Raw genomic sequence first — 19396 nt, 5'->3', positions numbered from 1 at the left:
CGAGAGGCCATCAGATCCATGTCTGGAATGCCCCACAGCTGAGTGACTTGGGCAAAGATTTCCGGATGGAGTTCCCACTCCCCCGGATGCAATGTCTGACGACTCAGAAAATCCGCTTCCCAATTTTCCACTCCTGGGATGTGGATAGCAGACAGGTGGCAGGAGTGAGACTCCGCCCATAGAATGATTTTGGTCACTTCTTCCATCGCTAGGGAACTCCTTGTTCCCCCCTGATGGTTGATGTACGCAACAGTTGTCATGTTGTCTGATTGAAACCGTATGAACTTGGCGCTCGCTAGCTGAGGCCAAGCCTTGAGAGCATTGAATATCGCTCTCAGTTCCAGAATATTTATCGGTAGAAGAGATTCTTCCCGAGACCAAAGACCCTGAGCTTTCAGGGATCCCCAGACCGCGCCCCAGCCCATCAGACTGGCGTCGGTCGTGACGATGACCCACTCCGGTCTGCGGAATGTCATCCCTTGTGACAGGTTGTCCAGGGACAGCCACCAACGGAGTGAGTCTCTGGTCCTCTGATTTACTTGTATCTTCGGAGACAAGTCTGTATAGTCCCCATTCCACTGACTGAGCATGCACAGTTGTAATGGTCTTAGATGAATGCGCGCAAAAGGAACTATGTCCATTGCCGCTACCATCAAACCGATCACTTCCATGCACTGCGCTATGGAAGGAAGAGGAACGGAATGAAGTATCCGACAAGAGTCTAGAAGTTTTGTTTTTCTGGCCTCTGTCAGAAAAATCCTCATTTCTAAGGAGTCTATTATTGTTCCCAAGAAGGGAACCCTTGTTGACGGAGATAGAGAACTCTTTTCCACGTTCACTTTCCATCCGTGAGATCTGAGAAAGGCCAGGACAATGTCCGTGTGAGCCTTTGCTTGAGGAAGGGACGACGCTTGAATCAGAATGTCGTCCAAGTAAGGTACTACAGCAATGCCCCTTGGTCTTAGCACAGCTAGAAGGGACCCTAGAACCTTTGTGAAAATCCTTGGAGCAGTGGCTAATCCGAAAGGAAGCGCCACGAACTGGTAATGCTTGTCCAGGAATGCGAACCTTAGGAACCGATGATGTTCCTTGTGGATAGGAATATGTAGATACGCATCCTTTAAATCCACCGTGGTCATGAATTGACCTTCCTGGATGGAAGGAAGAATAGTTCGAATGGTTTCCATCTTGAACGATGGAACCTTGAGAAACTTGTTTAAGATCTTGAGATCTAAGATTGGTCTGAACGTTCCCTCTTTTTTGGGAACTATGAACAGATTGGAGTAGAACCCCATCCCTTGTTCTCTTAATGGAACAGGATGAATCACTCCCATTTTTAACAGGTCTTCTACACAATGTAAGAATGCCTGTCTTTTTATGTGGTCTGAAGACAACTGAGACCTGTGGAACCTCCCCCTTGGGGGAAGCCCCTTGAATTCCAGAAGATAACCTTGGGAGACTATTTCTAGCGCCCAAGGATCCAGAACATCTCTTGCCCAAGCCTGAGCGAAGAGAGAGAGTCTGCCCCCCACCAGATCCGGTCCCGGATCGGGGGCCAACATTTCATGCTGTCTTGGTAGCAGTGGCAGGTTTCTTGGCCTGCTTTCCCTTGTTCCAGCCTTGCATTGGTCTCCAAGCTGGCTTGGCTTGAGAAGTATTACCCTCTTGCTTAGAGGACGTAGCACTTTGGGCTGGTCCGTTTCTCCGAAAGGGACGAAAATTAGGTTTATTTTTTGCCTTGAAAGGCCGATCCTGAGGAAGGGCGTGGCCCTTACCCCCAGTGATATCAGAGATAATCTCTTTCAAGTCAGGGCCAAACAGCGTTTTCCCCTTGAAAGGAATGTTAAGTAGCTTGTTCTTGGAAGACGCATCAGCTGACCAAGATTTCAACCAAAGCGCTCTGCGCGCCACAATAGCAAACCCTGAATTCTTAGCCGCTAACCTAGCCAATTGCAAAGTGGCGTCTAGGGTGAAAGAATTAGCCAATTTGAGAGCATTGATTCTGTCCATAATCTCCTCATAAGGGGGAGAATCACTATCGACCGCCTTTATCAGCTCATCGAACCAGAAACATGCGGCTGTAGCTACAGGGACAATGCATGAAATAGGTTGTAGAAGGTAACCCTGCTGAACAAACATCTTTTTAAGTAAACCTTCTAATTTCTTATCCATAGGATCTTTAAAAGCACAACTATCCTCTATGGGTATAGTGGTGCGTTTGTTTAAAGTGGAAACCGCTCCCTCGACCTTGGGGACTGTCTGCCATAAGTCCTTTCTGGGGTCGACCATAGGAAACAATTTTTTAAATATGGGGGGAGGGACGAAAGGAATACCGGGCCTTTCCCATTCTTTATTAACAATGTCCGCCACCCGCTTGGGTATAGGAAAAGCTTCTGGGAGTCCCGGGACCTCTAGGAACTTGTCCATTTTACATAGTTTCTCTGGGATGACCAACTTGTCACAATCATCCAGAGTGGATAATACCTCCTTGAGCAGAATGCGGAGATGTTCCAATTTAAATTTAAACGTAATCACATCAGGTTCAGCTTGTTGAGAAATGTTCCCTGAATCAGTAATTTCTCCCTCAGACAAAACCTCCCTGGCCCCATCAGACTGGGTTAGGGGCCCTTCAGAACCATTATTATCAGCGTCGTCATGCTCTTCAGTATCTAAAACAGAGCAGTCACGCTTACGCTGGTAAGTGTTCATTTTGGCTAAAATGTTTTTGACAGAATTATCCATTACAGCCGTTAATTGTTGCATAGTAAGGAGTATTGGCGCGCTAGATGTACTAGGGGCCTCCTGAGTGGGCAAGACTCGTGTAGACGAAGGAGGGAATGATGCAGTACCATGCTTACTCCCCTCACTTGAGGAATCATCTTGGGCATCATTGTCATTGTCACATAAATCACATTTATTTAAATGAATAGGAATCCTGGCTTCCCCACATTCAGAACACAGTCTATCTGGTAGTTCAGACATGTTAAACAGGCATAAACTTGATAACAAAGTACAAAAAACGTTTTAAAATAAAACCGTTACTGTCACTTTAAATTTTAAACTGAACACACTTTATTACTGCAATTGCGAAAAAACATGAAGGAATTGTTCAAAATTCACCAAATTTTCACCACAGTGTCTTAAAGCCTTAAAAGTATTGCACACCAAATTTGGAAGCTTTAACCCTTAAAATAACGGAACCGGAGCCGTTTTTAACTTTAACCCCTTTACAGTCCCTGGTATCTGCTTTGCTGAGACCCAACCAAGCCCAAAGGGGAATACGATACCAAATGACGCCTTCAGAAAGTCTTTTCTAAGTATCAGAGCTCCTCTCACATGCGACTGCATGTCATGCCTCTCAAAAACAAGTGCGCAACACCGGCGCGAAAATGAGGCTCTGCCGATATTATTATATCAAAATACCCAGATAAAATGATTCCTCAAGGCTAAATATGTGTTAATAATGAATCGATTTAGCCCAGAAAAAGTCTACAGTCTTAATAAGCCCTTGTGAAGCCCTTATTTACGATCTTTATAAACATGGCTTACCGGATCCCATAGGGAAAATGACAGCTTCCAGCATTACATCGTCTTGTTAGAATGTGTCATACCTCAAGCAGCAAGAGACTGCTCACTGTTCCCCCAACTGAAGTTAATTGCTCTCAACAGTCCTGTGTGGAACAGCCATGGATTTTAGTGACGGTTGCTAAAATCATTTTCCTCATACAAACAGAAATCTTCATCTCTTTTCTGTTTCTGAGTAAATAGTACATACCAGCACTATTTTAAAATAACAAACTCTTGATTGAATAATAAAAACTACAGTTAAACACTAAAAAACTCTAAGCCATCTCCGTGGAGATGTTGCCTGTACAACGGCAAAGAGAATGACTGGGGTAGGCGGAGCCTAGGAGGGATCATGTGACCAGCTTTGCTGGGCTCTTTGCCATTTCCTGTTGGGGAAGAGAATATCCCACAAGTAAGGATGACGCCGTGGACCGGACACACCTATGTTGGAGAAAAGAATATCAGACTAACCAACCCTGAATTTCTATATAGGGGTAGCATAAATGTTGGAATAGAAGCAAGGACTACCTCGCCATCTTCTAACTGCTAAAAGACACCACAACTAAAGAGGATTACGTGGACACAGCATTGCGCCAATCCTTGTTCACAAGGAAACTACCCATTAAATGATATCTTTAGACGTACAAGGCAAAGAATGATTGGGGATTGTGGGATGTAGGAGGATACTTAAAGCTTTGCTGGGGTGTTCTTTGCCTCCTCCTGGTGGCCAGGAGTTGAATTCCCACTAGTAATTAGAATGGATTTGTGGATTCTCCATGCCATTGGAAAGAAATTGTGTCACAAGGGGCGCAGGTTAAGTCCCCAGGCTATGCTGTACCTGTATCAGAGTACCTACAAATAGCCTCTGGGCTGTGTAAAGGCACTTGCCTTAGATAGCACCCCTCCACTGGCTTACCAGGCATGTCAACGTTAATGCAGCTGCAGAAGTATCCAGTAAAGAACACATCCAGTGCAGGTATTGAGTACCGCAGAGGATTGCAGTAGGAAATACCAGAGTCCCTCGTGGTGAGGCTAGGGAAGAGTCTCCCGTGACACCTGAGGCTAGTTATGGCTTAAGTCCCATTAGGGAAATGATGTGTCCCTGTATCATTCAGATGATGTAAAGAGAGACTTTTCTGTCTTTGTAAATGATACTCCGCAGGGACTCTGGGTCTCACATAGGTCTGAGCTCCAATTTGTAATCCATGAGCAAGTAGCTGGAACATCTATAGCACAGAATATAGCACAGACAGTACAACCCAGAATATAGCACAGACAGTACAACCCAGAATATAGCACAGACAGTACAACCCAGAATATAGCACAGACAGTACAACCCAGAATATAGCACAGACAGTACAACCCAGAATATAGCACAGACAGTACAACACAGAATATAGCACAGACAGTACAACACAGGATATAGCACAGACAGTACAACACAGGATAAAGCACAGACAGTACAACACAGGATAAAGCACAGACAGTACAACACAGAATATAGCACAGACAGTACAACACAGAATATAGCACAGACCGTACAACACAGAATATAGCACAGACAGTACAACACAGGATAAAGCACAGAAAGTACAACACAGGATAAAGCACAGACAGCACAACACAACAGACAGTACCTCACAGGATAAAGCACAGACAGTACAACACCGAATATAGCACAGAAAGTACAACACAGAATATAGCACAGACAGTACAACACAGGATATAGCACAGACAGTACAACACAATAATGTATTGTGCAGGATACAGCACAGACAGTGCAACAAAATAATGTATTGTGCAGGATACAGCACAGGCAGTACAACACAACAATGTATTAAGCAGGATGCAACACAGGATATAGCATAGACACTACAACACAACAATGTATTAAGCAGGATACAACACAGGACTAAGCACAGACCGTACAACACAGGACTAAGCACAGACCGTACAACACAGGACTAAGCACAGACCGTACAACACAGGACTAAGCACAGACCGTACAACACAGGACTAAGCACAGACCGTACAACACAGGACTAAGCACAGACAAAACAGCACAGGATAAAGCACAGGAAGTACAACACAGAATATAGCACAGACAGTACAACACAGGATGAAGCACAGACAGAACAACACAGGATAAAGCACAGGCAGCACAACACAACAGACAGTACCTCACAGGATAAAGCACAGACAGTACAACACAGGATATAGCACAAACAGTACAATGCAGGATAAAGCACATACCGTACAACACAGGATATAGCACAGACAGTACAACACAGGATATAGCACAAACAGTACAATGCAGGATAAAGCACATACCGTACAACACAGGATATAGCACAGACAGTACAACACAGGATATAGCACAGACAGTACAACACAGGATATAGCACAGACAGTACAACACAGGATATAGCACAGACAGTACAACACAGGATATAGCACAGATAGTACAACACAGGATATAGCACAGACAGAACAACACAGGATAAAGCACAGGCAGCACAACACAGGACAAAGCACAGGCAGCACAACACAGGACAAAGCACAGGCAGCACAACACAGGATAAAGTAAAGACAGTACAATACAGGATAAAGCACAGACAGTACAACACAGGATAAAGCACAGGATAAAGCACAGGCAGAACACCACAACAGACAGAACCTCACAGGATAAAGCACAGACAGTACAACGCAGAATAAAGTGGAGACAGTACAACGCAGGATAAAGCACAGACCGTACAAAACAGGATAAAGCAGACAGTTCAACACGGGATGCAGCACAGACAGTACAACACGGGATGCAGCACAGACAGTACAACACGGGATGCAGCACAGACAGTACAACACGGGATGCAGCACAGACAGTACAACACGGGATGCAGCACAGACAGTACAACACGGGATGCAGCACAGACAGTACAACACGGGATGCAGCACAGACAGTACAACACGGGATGCAGCACAGACAGTACAACACGGGATGCAGCACAGACAGTACAACACGGGATGCAGCACAGACCGTAGAAGACATGATAAAGCAGAGACAGAACAACACAGGATAAAGCACAGGCAGTACAACACAGAATATACCACAGACAGAACAACATAAGATAAAGCACAGGCAGTACAAAACAAGACATAGCACAGACAGTACAACACAGGATGAAGAAAAAACAGTACAACACAGGATAAAGCACAGACAGTACAACACAGGATATAGCACAGACAGTACAACACAGGATAAAGCACAGACAGTACAACACAGGATAAAGCACAGACAGTACAACACAGGATAAAGCGCAGACAGTACAACACAGGATAAAGCACAGGCAGAACAACACAACAGACAGTACCTCACAGGATAAAGCACAGACAGTACAACACAGGATAAAGAACAGGCACCACGACACAGGACATAGCACAGACAGTACAACACAGGATAAAGCACAGGCAGAACAACACAACAGACAGTACCTCACAGGATAAAGCACAGACAGTACAACACAGGATAAAGAACAGGCACCACGACACAGGACATAGCACAGACAGTACAACACAGGATAAAGCACAGGCAGAACAACACAACAGACAGTACCTCACAGGATAAAGCACAGACAGTACAACACAGGATAAAGTGGAGACAGTACAACGCAGGATAAAACACATACCGTACAAAACAGGATAAAGCACAGACAGTTCAACACATGATAAAGCACAGAAAGAACACCACATGATAAAGCACAGTCAGAACAACACATGATAAAGCACAGACAGAACAACACAGGATAACGCACAGGCAGTACAATACAGAATATAGCACAGACAGAACAACACAGGATGAAGCAGACAGTACAACACAGGACATAGCACAAACAGAACATCGGATAAAGCACAGACAGTACAACACAGGACATAGCACAGACAGAACAACATCGGATAAAACACAGACAGTACAACACAGGATAAAGCGCAGACAGTACAACATAGGATAAAGCACAGACAGTACAACACAACAGACAGTACAACACAAGGATATAGCACAGACAGTACAAAACAATAGACAGTGCAACAAGGATATAACACAGACAGTACAACACAAGGATATAGCACAGGCAGCACAAAACAACAGACAGTACAACACAAGGATATAGCAGAGACCGTACAACACAGGGTAAAGCAAGCTTTGTGCAGCCCTTTGATATGAGCACTAATTATATATAAAGACAGTATATAAACGGCTCTGTCACTCCCTTGATCACGGTATCTGCTCACCTTAGACTCTCTGTTCTGCAGCCAGTTGTTAAAGAGCACATCATATGCGCTGAATATTTCACTGGAGAATATATCCTTCCTCACTGTGGGGTCTGGGGCCTTGTCCAGATTTGCTAGATACTCCTGTATACTCTCACTGAAATGCTGCAGAGCTGATGGCAAATGATACAGGAAAAAGTCATTAGATGCTAAAAGATGCATCAAGCTGCACAATATACCAGCCAGCACCAGTGTAATAATGCTATGTGTTCAGTCCCTGCTAGGGCCACAGTGTAGTAATGACAGTGACATGTTTATGTGCTCAGTACCTGCTAGTGTCACAGTGTACTAATGACAGTGACATCTTTATGTGCTCAGTTCATGCTAGTAACACAGTGTACTAATGACAGTGACATGTTTATGTGCTCAGTGTCTGCTAGTGCCACAGTGTACTAATGACATGTTTATGTGCTCAGTACCTGCTAGTGCCACAGTGTACTTATGACAGTGACATGTTTTAGTGTTCAGTCCCTGCTAGGCCACAGTGTACTAATGACAGTGACAGGTTTATGTGCTCAGTCTCTGCTAGTGCCACAGTGTACTTATGACAGTGACATGTTTTAGTGTTCAGTCCCTGCTAGGCCACAGAGTACTATTGACAGTGACATGTTTATGCGCTCAGTCTCTGCTAGTGCTACAGTGTGCTAATGACAGTGAAATGTTTATGTGCTCAGTCTCTGCTAGTGCCACTGTGTACTAATGACAGTGACATGTTTATGTGCTCAGTCCCTGCTAATGCCACAGTGTACTTATGACAGTGACATGTTTTAGTGTTCAGTCCCTGCTAGGCCACAGAGTACTATTGACAGTGACATGTTTATGCGCTCAGTCTCTGCTAGTGCTACAGTGTGCTAATGACAGTGAAATGTTTATGTGCTCAGTCTCTGCTAGTGCCACTGTGTACTAATGACAGTGACATGTTTATATGCTCAGTCCCTGCTAATGCCACAGTGTACTAATGACAGAGACATGTTTATGTGCTCAGTCCCTGCTAATGCCACAGTGTACTAATGACAGTGACAGGTTTATGTGCTCAGTCCCTGTTAGTGCCACAGTGTACTAATGACAGTGACATGTTTATGTGCTCAGTCCCTGCTAATGCCACAGTGTACTAATGACAGTGACATGTTTATGTGCTCAGTACCTGCTAGTGCCACAGTGTTCTAATGACACTGACATGTTTATGTGCTCAGTCTCTGCTAGTGCTACAGTGTACTAATGACAGTGACATGTTTATGTGCTCAGTCCCTGCTAATGCCACAGTGTACTAATGACAGTGAAATGTTTATGTGCTCAGTCTCTGCTAGTGCCACTGTGTACTAATGACAGTGACATGTTTATATGCTCAGTACCTGCTGGGGCAAAGTGTACTAATGACAGTGACATGTTTATGTGCTCAGTCCCTGCTAGGGGCAAAGTGTACTAATGACAGTGACATGTTTATGTGCTCAGTCCCTGCTAGGGGCAAAGTGTACTAATGACAGTGACATGTTTATGTGCTCAGTACCTGCTAGTGCCACAGTGTACTAATGAAAGTGACATGTTTATGTGCTCAGTCCCTGCTAGTGTCACAGTGTACTAATGACAGTGACATGTTTATGTGCTCAGTCCTTGCTAGGGGCAAAGTGTTCTAATGACAGTGACATGTTTATGTGCTCAGTACCTGCTAGGGCCACAGTGTACTAATGACAGTGACATATTTATGTGCTCAGTCCCTGCTAGTGTCACAGTGTACTAATGACAGTGACATGTTTATGTGCTCAGTCCCTGCTAGGGGCAAAGTGTACTAATGACAGTGACATGTTTATGTGCTCAGTCCCTGCTAGGGGTACATTGTACTAATGACAGTGACATGTGTATATGCTCAGTCCCTGCTAGTGCCACAGTGTACTAATGACAGTGACATGTTTATGTGCTCAGTACCTGCTAGGGTCACAGTGTACTAATGACAGTGACATCTTTATGTGCTCAGTACCTGCTAGTGCCAGTGTACTAATGACAGTGACGTGTATATGCTCAGTCCCTGCTAGTGCCACAGTGTACTAATGACAGAGACATGTTTATGTGCTCAGTCCCTGCTAATGCCACAGTGTACTAATGACAGAGACATGTTTATGTGCTCAGTCCCTGCTAATGCCACAGTGTACTAATGACAGAGACATGTTTATGTGCTCAGTCCCTGCTAATGCCACAGTGTACTAATGACAGTGACATGTTTATGTGCTCAGTCCCTGCTAATGCCACAGGGTACTAATGACAGTGACATGTTTATGTGCTCAGTCCCTGCTAGTGCCACAGGGTACTAATGACAGTGACATGTTTATGTGCTCAGTCCCTGCTAATGCCACAGGGTACTAATGACAGTGACATGTTTATATGCTCAGTCCCTGCTAGTGTCACAGTGTACTAATGACAGTGATATGTTTATGTGCTCAGTCCCTGTTAGTGCCACAGTGTACTAATGACAGTGACATGTTTATGTGCTCAGTCCCTGCTAATGCCACAGTGTACTAATGACAGTGACATGTTTTAGTGTTCAGTCCCTGCTAGGGCCACAGAGTACTAATGACAGTGACATGTTTATGTGCTCAGTCTCTGCTAGTGCCACTGTGTACTAATGACAGTGACATGTTTATGTGCTCAGTCCCTGCTAATGCCACAGTGTACTAATGACAGTGACATGTTTATGTGCTCAGTACCTGCTAGGGTCACAGAATACTAATGACAGTGACATTTTTATGTGCTCAGTACCTGCTAGGGTCACAGTGTACTAATGGCAGTGACATGTTTATATGCTCAGTACCTGCTAGTGCCACAGTGTACTAATGACAGTGACATGTTTATGTGCTCAGTCCCTGCTAGGGGCAAAGTGTACTAATGACAGTGACATGTTTATGTGCTCAGTCCCTGCTAGGGGCAAAGTGTACTAATGACAGTGACATGTTTATGTGCTCAGTATCTGCTAGTGCCACAGTGTACTAATGACAGTGACATGTTTATGTGCTCAGTCCCTGCTAGTGCCACCGTGTACTAATGACAGTGACATGTTTATGTGCTCAGTCCCTGCTAATGCCACAGGGTACTAATGACAGTGACATGTTTATATGCTCAGTCCCTGCTAGTGTCACAGTGTACTAATGACAGTGATATGTTTATGTGCTCAGTCCCTGTTAGTGCCACAGTGTACTAATGACAGTGACATGTTTATGTGCTCAGTACCTGCTAGTGCCACAGTGTTCTAATGACACTGACATGTTTATGTGCTCAGTCCCTGCTAATGCCACAGTGTACTAATGACAGTGACATGTTTTAGTGTTCAGTCCCTGCTAGGGCCACAGAGTACTAATGACAGTGACATGTTTATGTGCTCAGTCTCTGCTAGTGCCACTGTGTACTAATGACAGTGACATGTTTATGTGCTCAGTCCCTGCTAATGCCACAGTGTACTAATGACAGTGACATGTTTATGTGCTCAGTACCTGCTAGTGCCACAGTGTACTAATGAAAGTGACATGTTTATGTGCTCAGTCCCTGCTAGTGTCACAGTGTACTAATGACAGTGACATGTTTATGTGCTCAGTCTCTGCTAGTGCTACAGTGTACTAATGACAGTGACATGTTTATGTGCTCAGTCCCTGCTAATGCCACAGTGTACTAATGACAGAGACATGTTTATGTGCTCAGTCCCTGCTAATGCCACAGTGTACTAATGACAGAGACATGTTTATGTGCTCAGTCCCTGCTAATGCCACAGTGTACTAATGACAGTGACATGTTTATGTGCTCAGTCCCTGCTAATGCCACAGGGTACTAATGACAGTGACATGTTTATGTGCTCAGTCCCTGCTAGTGCCACAGGGTACTAATGACAGTGACATGTTTATGTGCTCAGTCCCTGCTAATGCCACAGGGTACTAATGACAGTGACATGTTTATATGCTCAGTCCCTGCTAGTGTCACAGTGTACTAATGACAGTGATATGTTTATGTGCTCAGTCCCTGTTAGTGCCACAGTGTACTAATGACAGTGACATGTTTATGTGCTCAGTCCCTGCTAATGCCACAGTGTACTAATGACAGTGACATGTTTTAGTGTTCAGTCCCTGCTAGGGCCACAGAGTACTAATGACAGTGACATGTTTATGTGCTCAGTCTCTGCTAGTGCCACTGTGTACTAATGACAGTGACATGTTTATGTGCTCAGTCCCTGCTAATGCCACAGTGTACTAATGACAGTGACATGTTTATGTGCTCAGTACCTGCTAGGGTCACAGAATACTAATGACAGTGACATTTTTATGTGCTCAGTCTCTGCTAGTGCTACAGTGTACTAATGACAGTGACATGTTTATGTGCTCAGTCCCTGCTAATGCCACAGTGTACTAATGACAGAGACATGTTTATGTGCTCAGTCCCTGCTAATGCCACAGTGTACTAATGACAGAGACATGTTTATGTGCTCAGTCCCTGCTAATGCCACAGTGTACTAATGACAGTGACATGTTTATGTGCTCAGTCCCTGCTAATGCCACAGGGTACTAATGACAGTGACATGTTTATGTGCTCAGTCCCTGCTAGTGCCACAGGGTACTAATGACAGTGACATGTTTATGTGCTCAGTCCCTGCTAATGCCACAGGGTACTAATGACAGTGACATGTTTATATGCTCAGTCCCTGCTAGTGTCACAGTGTACTAATGACAGTGATATGTTTATGTGCTCAGTCCCTGTTAGTGCCACAGTGTACTAATGACAGTGACATGTTTATGTGCTCAGTCCCTGCTAATGCCACAGTGTACTAATGACAGTGACATGTTTTAGTGTTCAGTCCCTGCTAGGGCCACAGAGTACTAATGACAGTGACATGTTTATGTGCTCAGTCTCTGCTAGTGCCACTGTGTACTAATGACAGTGACATGTTTATGTGCTCAGTCCCTGCTAATGCCACAGTGTACTAATGACAGTGACATGTTTATGTGCTCAGTCCCTGCTAGTGTCACAGTGTACTAATGACAGTGACATGTTTATGTGCTCAGTACCTGCTAGTGCCACAGTGTACTAATGACAGTGACATGTTTATGTGCTCAGTACCTGCTAGTGCCACAGTGTACTAATGACAGTGACATGTTTATGTGCTCAGTACCTGCTAGTGCCACAGTGTACTAATGAAAGTGACATGTTTATGTGCTCAGTCCCTGCTAGTGTCACAGTGTACTAATGACAGTGACATGTTTATGTGCTCAGTCCCTGCTAGGGGCAAAGTGTACTAATGACAGTGACATGTTTATGTGCTCAGTCCCTGCTAGGGGTACATTGTACTAATGACAGTGACATGTGTATATGCTCAGTCCCTGCTAGTGCCACAGTGTACTAATGACAGTGACATGTTTATGTGCTCAGTACCTGCTAGGGTCACAGTGTACTAATGACAGTGACATCTTTATGTGCTCAGTACCTGCTAGTGCCAGTGTACTAATGACAGTGACGTGTATATGCTCAGTCCCTGCTAGTGCCACAGTGTACTAATGACAGTGACAGGTTTATGTGCTCAGTCTCTGCTAGTGCCACAGTGTACTTATGACAGTGACATGTTTATGTGCTCAGTCCCTGCTAGTGCCACAGTGTACTAATGACAGTGACATGTTTATGTGCTCAGTCCCTGCTAGTGCCACAGTGTACTAATGACAGTGACATGTTTATGTGCTCAGTCCCTGCTAATGCCACAGTGTACTAATGACAGTGATATGTTTATGTGCTCAGTCCCTGCTAATGCCACAGTGTACTAATGACAGTGACATGTTTATGTGCTCAGTCCCTGCTAATGCCACAGTGTACTAATGACAGTGACATGTTTATGTGCTCAGTCCCTGCTAATGCCACAGTGTACTAATGACAGTGACATGTTTATGTGCTCAGTCCCTGTTAGTGCCACAGTGTACTAATGACAGTGACATGTTTATGTGCTCAGTCCCTGCTAGTGCCACAGTGTACTAATGACAGTGACATGTTTATGTGCTCAGTCCCTGCTAGTGCCACAGTGTACTAATGACAGTGACATGTTTATGTGCTCAGTCCCTGCTAATGCCACAGTGTACTAATGACAGTGATATGTTTATGTGCTCAGTCCCTGCTAATGCCACAGTGTACTAATGACATTGACATGTTTATGTGCTCAGTCCCTGCTAATGCCACAGTGTACTAATGACAGTGACATGTTTATGTGCTCAGTCCCTGCTAATGCCACAGTGTACTAATGACAGTGACATGTTTATATGCTCAGTCCCTGCTAGTGTCACAGTGTACTAATGACAGTGAAATGTTTATGTGCTCAGTCCCTGTTAGTGCCACAGTGTACTAATGACAGTGAAATGTTTATGTGCTCAGTCAATGCTAGTGCCACTGTGTACTAATGACAGTGATATGTTTATGTGCTCAGTACCTGCTAGTGCCACAGTGTACTAATGACAGTGACATGTTTATGTGCTCAGTCCCTGCTAGGGGCAAAGTGTACTAATGACAGTGACATGTTTATGTGCTCAGTCCCTGCTAGGGGCACAGTGTACTAATGACAGTGATATGTTTATGTGCTCAGTCCCTGCTAGGGGCACAGTGTACTAATGACAGTGACATGTTTATGTGCTCAGTACCTGCTAGGGTCATATTATACTAATGACAGTGACATGTTTATGTGCTCAGTCCCTGCTAGTGCCACAGTGTACTAATGACAGTGACATGTTTATGTGCTCAGTCCCTGCTAGGGGCAAAGTGTACTAATGACAGTGACATGTTTATGTGCTCAGTCCCTGCTAGGGGCACAGTGTACTAATGACAGTGACGTGTATATGCTCAGTACCTGCTAGTGGCACAGTGAACTAATAACAGTGACGTGTATATGATCAGTCCCAGCTAGTGGCACAGTGTACTAATGACAGTGACGTGTATATGCTCAGTCCCTGCTAGTGTCACAGTGTACTAATGACAGTGACATGTTTATGTGCTCAGTACCTGCTAGGGTCACAGTGTACTAATGACAGTGACATGTTTATGTGCTCAGTACCTGCTAGGGTCATATTATACTAATGACAGTGACATGTTTATGTGCTCAGTACCTGCTAGGGTCATATTATACTAATGACAGTGACATGTTTATGTGCTCAGTACCTGCTAGGGTCACAGTGTACTAATGACAGTGACAGGTTTATGTGCTCAGTCCCTGCTAATGCCACAGTGTACTAATGACAGTGACGTGTATATGCTCAGTCCCTGCTAGTGTCACAGTGTACTAATGACAGTGACAGGTTTATGTGCTCAGTCCCTGCAAATGCCACAGTGTACTAATGACAGTGACATGTTTATGTGCTCAGTCCTTGCTAGTGTCACAGTGTTCTAATGACAGTGACAGGTTTATGTGCTCAGTCCTTGCTAGTGTCACAGTGTACTAATGACAGTGACATGTTTATGTGCTCAGTCCCTGCTAGTGCCACAGTGTACTAATGACAGTGACATGTTTATGTGTTCAGTCCCTGCTAGTGGCACAGTGTACTAATGACAGTGACGTGTATATGCTCAGTCCCTGCTAGTGGCACAGTGTACTAATGACAGCGACGTGTATATGCTCAGTCCCTGCTAGTGGCACAGTGTACTAATGACAGTGACATGTTTATGTGCTCAGTCCCTGCTAGTGTCACAGTGTACTAATGACAGTGACATGTTTATGTGTTCAGTCCCTGCTAGTGTCACAGTGTACTAATGACAGTAACATGTTTATGTGCTCAGTACCTGCTAGGGTCACAGTGTACTAATGACAGTGACATGTTTATGTGCTCAGTACCTGCTAGGGTCATATTATACTAATGACAGTGACATGTTTATGTGCTCAGTCCCTGCTAGTGCCACAGTGTACTAATGACAGTGACATGTTTATGTGCTCAGTACCTGCTAGGGTCACAGTGTACTAATGACAGTGACATCTTTATGTGCTCAGTACCTGCTAGTGCCAGTGTACTAATGACAGTGACATGTTTATGTGCTCAGTCCCTGCTAGTGCCACAGTGTACTAATGACAGTGACATGTTTATGTGCTCAGTACCTGCTAGGGTCACAGTGTACTATTGACAGTGACATCTTTATGTGCTCAGTACCTGCTAGTGCCAGTGTACTAATGACAGTGACATGTTTATGTGCTCAGTCCCTGCTAGTGCCACAGTGTACTAATAACAGTGACATGTTTATGTGCTCAGTACCTGCTAGGGTCACAGTGTACTAATGACAGTGACATCTTTATGTGCTCAGTACCTGCTAGTGCCAGTGTACTAATGACAGTGACATGTGTATATGCTCAGTCCCTGCTAGTGCCACAGTGTACTAATGACAGAGACATGTGTATATGCTCAGTCCCTGCTAGTGCCACAGTGTACTAATGACAGTGACATGTTTATGTGCTCAGTACCTGCTAGGGTCACAGTGTACTAATGACAGTGACATCTTTATGTGCTCAGTACCTGCTAGTGCCAGTGTACTAATGACAGTGACGTGTATATGCTCAGTCCCTGCTAGTGCCACAGTGTACTAATGACAGAGACATGTTTATGTGCTCAGTCCCTGCTAATGCCACAGTGTACTAATAACAGTGACAGGTTTATGTGCTCAGTCCCTGTTAGTGCCACAGTGTACTAATGACAGTGACAGGTTTATGTGCTCAGTCCCTGCTAGTGTCACAGTGTACTAATGACAGTGACATGTGTATGTGCTCAGTCCCTGCTAATGCCACAGTGTACTAATGACAGTGACATCTTTATGTGCTCAGTACCTGCTAGTGCCAGTGTACTAATGACAGTGACATCTTTATGTGCTCAGTCCCTGCTAGTGTCACAGTGTACTAATGACAGTGACGTGTATATGCTCAGTCCCTGCTAATGCCACAGTGTACTAATAACAGTGACATGTTTATGTGCTCAGTACCTGCTAATGCCACAGTGTACTAATAACAGTGACATGTTTATGGGCTCAGTACCTGCTAGTGCCACAGTGTTCTAATGACAGTGACATGTTTATGTGCTCAGTCCCTGCTAATGCCACAGTGTACTAATGACAGTGACATGTTTATGTGCTCAGTCCCTGCTAATGCCACAGTGTACTAATGACAGTGACAGGTTTATGTGCTCAGTCCCTGTTAGTGCCACAGTGTACTAATGACAGTGACATGTTTATGTGCTCAGTCCCTGTTAGTGCCACAGTGTACTAATGACAGTGACATGTTTATGTGCTCAGTCCCTGCTAATGCCACAGTGTACTAATGACAGTGACAGGTTTATGTGCTCAGTCCCTGTTAGTGCCACAGTGTACTAATGACAGTGACATGTTTATGTGCTCAGTACCTGCTAGTCCCACAGTGTTCTAAAGACAGTGACATGTTTATGTGCTCAGTCCCTGCTAATGCCACAGTGTACTAATGACAGTGACATGTTTATGTGCTCAGTCCCTGCTAATGCCACAGTGTACTAATGACAGTGACAGGTTTATGTGCTCAGTCCCTGTTAGTGCCACAGTGTACTAATGACAGTGACATGTTTATGTGCTCAGTCCCTGCTAATGCCACAGGGTACTAATGACAGTGACATGTTTATATGCTCAGTCCCTGCTAGTGTCACAGTGTACTAATGACAGTGATATGTTTATGTGCTCAGTCCCTGTTAGTGCCACAGTGTACTAATGATAGTGACATGTTTATGTGCTCAGTACCTGCTAGTGCCACAGTGTTCTAATGACACTGACATGTTTATGTGCTCAGTCCCTGCTAATGCCACAGTGTACTAATGACAGTGACAGGTTTATGTGCTCAGTCCCTGTTAGTGCCACAGTGTACTAATGACAGTGACATGTTTATGTGCTCAGTACCTGCTAGTGCCACAGTGTTCTAAAGACAGTGACATGTTTATGTGCTCAGTCCCTGCTAATGCCACAGTGTACTAATGACAGTCACAGGTTTATGTGCTCAGTCCCCAGTCGAGGAGCAAGTAGTGCTGGTATTTGAGTTTATAAAGCCAGATACCATGATAGATGTGTGGCTGAATCACAAAAGTAAACATTTTTAAAATATGAAAACAAAAACAAAAATGTATGCTTACCTGATAAATGTATTTCTTTCTTAAAGGGACAGTCTACACCAGAATTTTTATTGTTTTAAGAGATAGATAATCCCTTTATTACCCATTCCCCAGTTTTGCATAACCAACACAGTTATAATATACTTTTAACCTCTGTGATTATCTTGTATCTAACCCTCTGCAAACTGCCCCTTTTTTCAGTTCTTTTGACAGACTTGCAGTCTAGTCAATCAGTGCCTGCTCCCAGATAACTTCACGTGCACGAGCACAGTGTTATCTATATGAAATATGTGAACTAACACCCTCTAGTGGTGAAAAACTGTTAAAATGCAATCTGAAAGAGGTGGGCTTCAAGGTCTAAGAAATTAGCATATGAACCTCCTAGGTTAAGCTTTCAACTAAGAATACCAAGAGAAAAAAGCAAAATTGGTGATAAAAGTAAATTGGAAAATTGTTTAAAATTACATGCTCTATCTGAATCATGAAACTTTATTTTGGCCTAGACTGTCCCTTTAACACAATGAGTCCACGGATCATCTAATTACTATTGGGAATATCACTCCTACCCAGCAGGAGGCGGCAAAGAGCACCACAGCAAAGCTGTTAAATATCACCACCCTTCCCTCCAACCCCAGTCATTCGACCGAAGCAAAGGAGAGAAAGGAAGCAACAAGGTGCAGAGGTGTCTGAAGTTTATAACATAACCACAACCTGTCTTAAGAACAGGGCGGGCCGTGGACTCATCGTGTCAAGAAAGAAATACATTTATCAGGTAAGCATAAATTTTGTTTTTTTTCTAATGACACGATGAGTCCACGGATCATCTAATTACTATTGGGAATCAATACTCAAGCTAGAGTACACAGATAAGGGAGGGACAAGACAGGGAACCTAAACGGAAGGCACCACTGCTTGAAGAACCTTTCTCCCAAAAGCGGCCTCAGCCGAGGCAAAAGTGTCAAATGTTTAGAATTTTGAAAAAGTGTGAAGAGAGGACCAAGTTGCAGCCTTGCAAATCTGTTCCATAGAAGCTTCATTTTTGAATGCCCAGGAAGAGGAAACAGCCCTCTTAGAATGAGCCGTAACTCTCTCAGGAGGCTTCTGTCCAGCAGTTTCATAGGCAAACCGAATGATACTCTTCAGCCACAAAGAAAGAGAGGTAGTCGTAGCTTTCTGACCCTTACGTTTCCCAAAGAATACCACAAACAGAGCAGAAGACTGACGAAAATCCTTAGTTGCCTGTAAATAGAAATGTAATGCACGCACCACGTCCAGGTTATGCAAAAGCCGTTTCTTTTGAGAAGAAGGATTAAGACACAAGGAAGGAACAACAATCTCCTGATTAATGTTCCGGTCTGAAACTACTTTAGGGAGGAACCCTAACTTAGTACGCAAAA

The 19396-nt window shown here is 44.1% G+C and overlaps 1 protein-coding gene across 1 annotated transcript in view; it reads right to left on the bottom strand.

Moving 5' to 3' along the window:
* The window catches only part of MROH1 (maestro heat like repeat family member 1), a 1587326-nt gene that overhangs the window by 1384572 nt on the left and 183358 nt on the right, over window positions 1-19396 (bottom strand). The window contains exon 5 of the mRNA XM_053715983.1: window positions 7855-8006. Coding sequence (XP_053571958.1) covers window positions 7855-8006 — 152 coding nt within the window. The remainder of the gene's footprint in view (window positions 1-7854; window positions 8007-19396) is intronic.

This window comes from Bombina bombina, chromosome 5 (assembly GCF_027579735.1).
Source record: "Bombina bombina isolate aBomBom1 chromosome 5, aBomBom1.pri, whole genome shotgun sequence".
NCBI classification, from domain to species: Eukaryota; Metazoa; Chordata; class Amphibia; order Anura; family Bombinatoridae; genus Bombina; species Bombina bombina.
The sequence above is the reverse complement of the archived record's forward strand: the minus strand, read 5'-3'. Positions and strand labels throughout refer to the sequence as shown.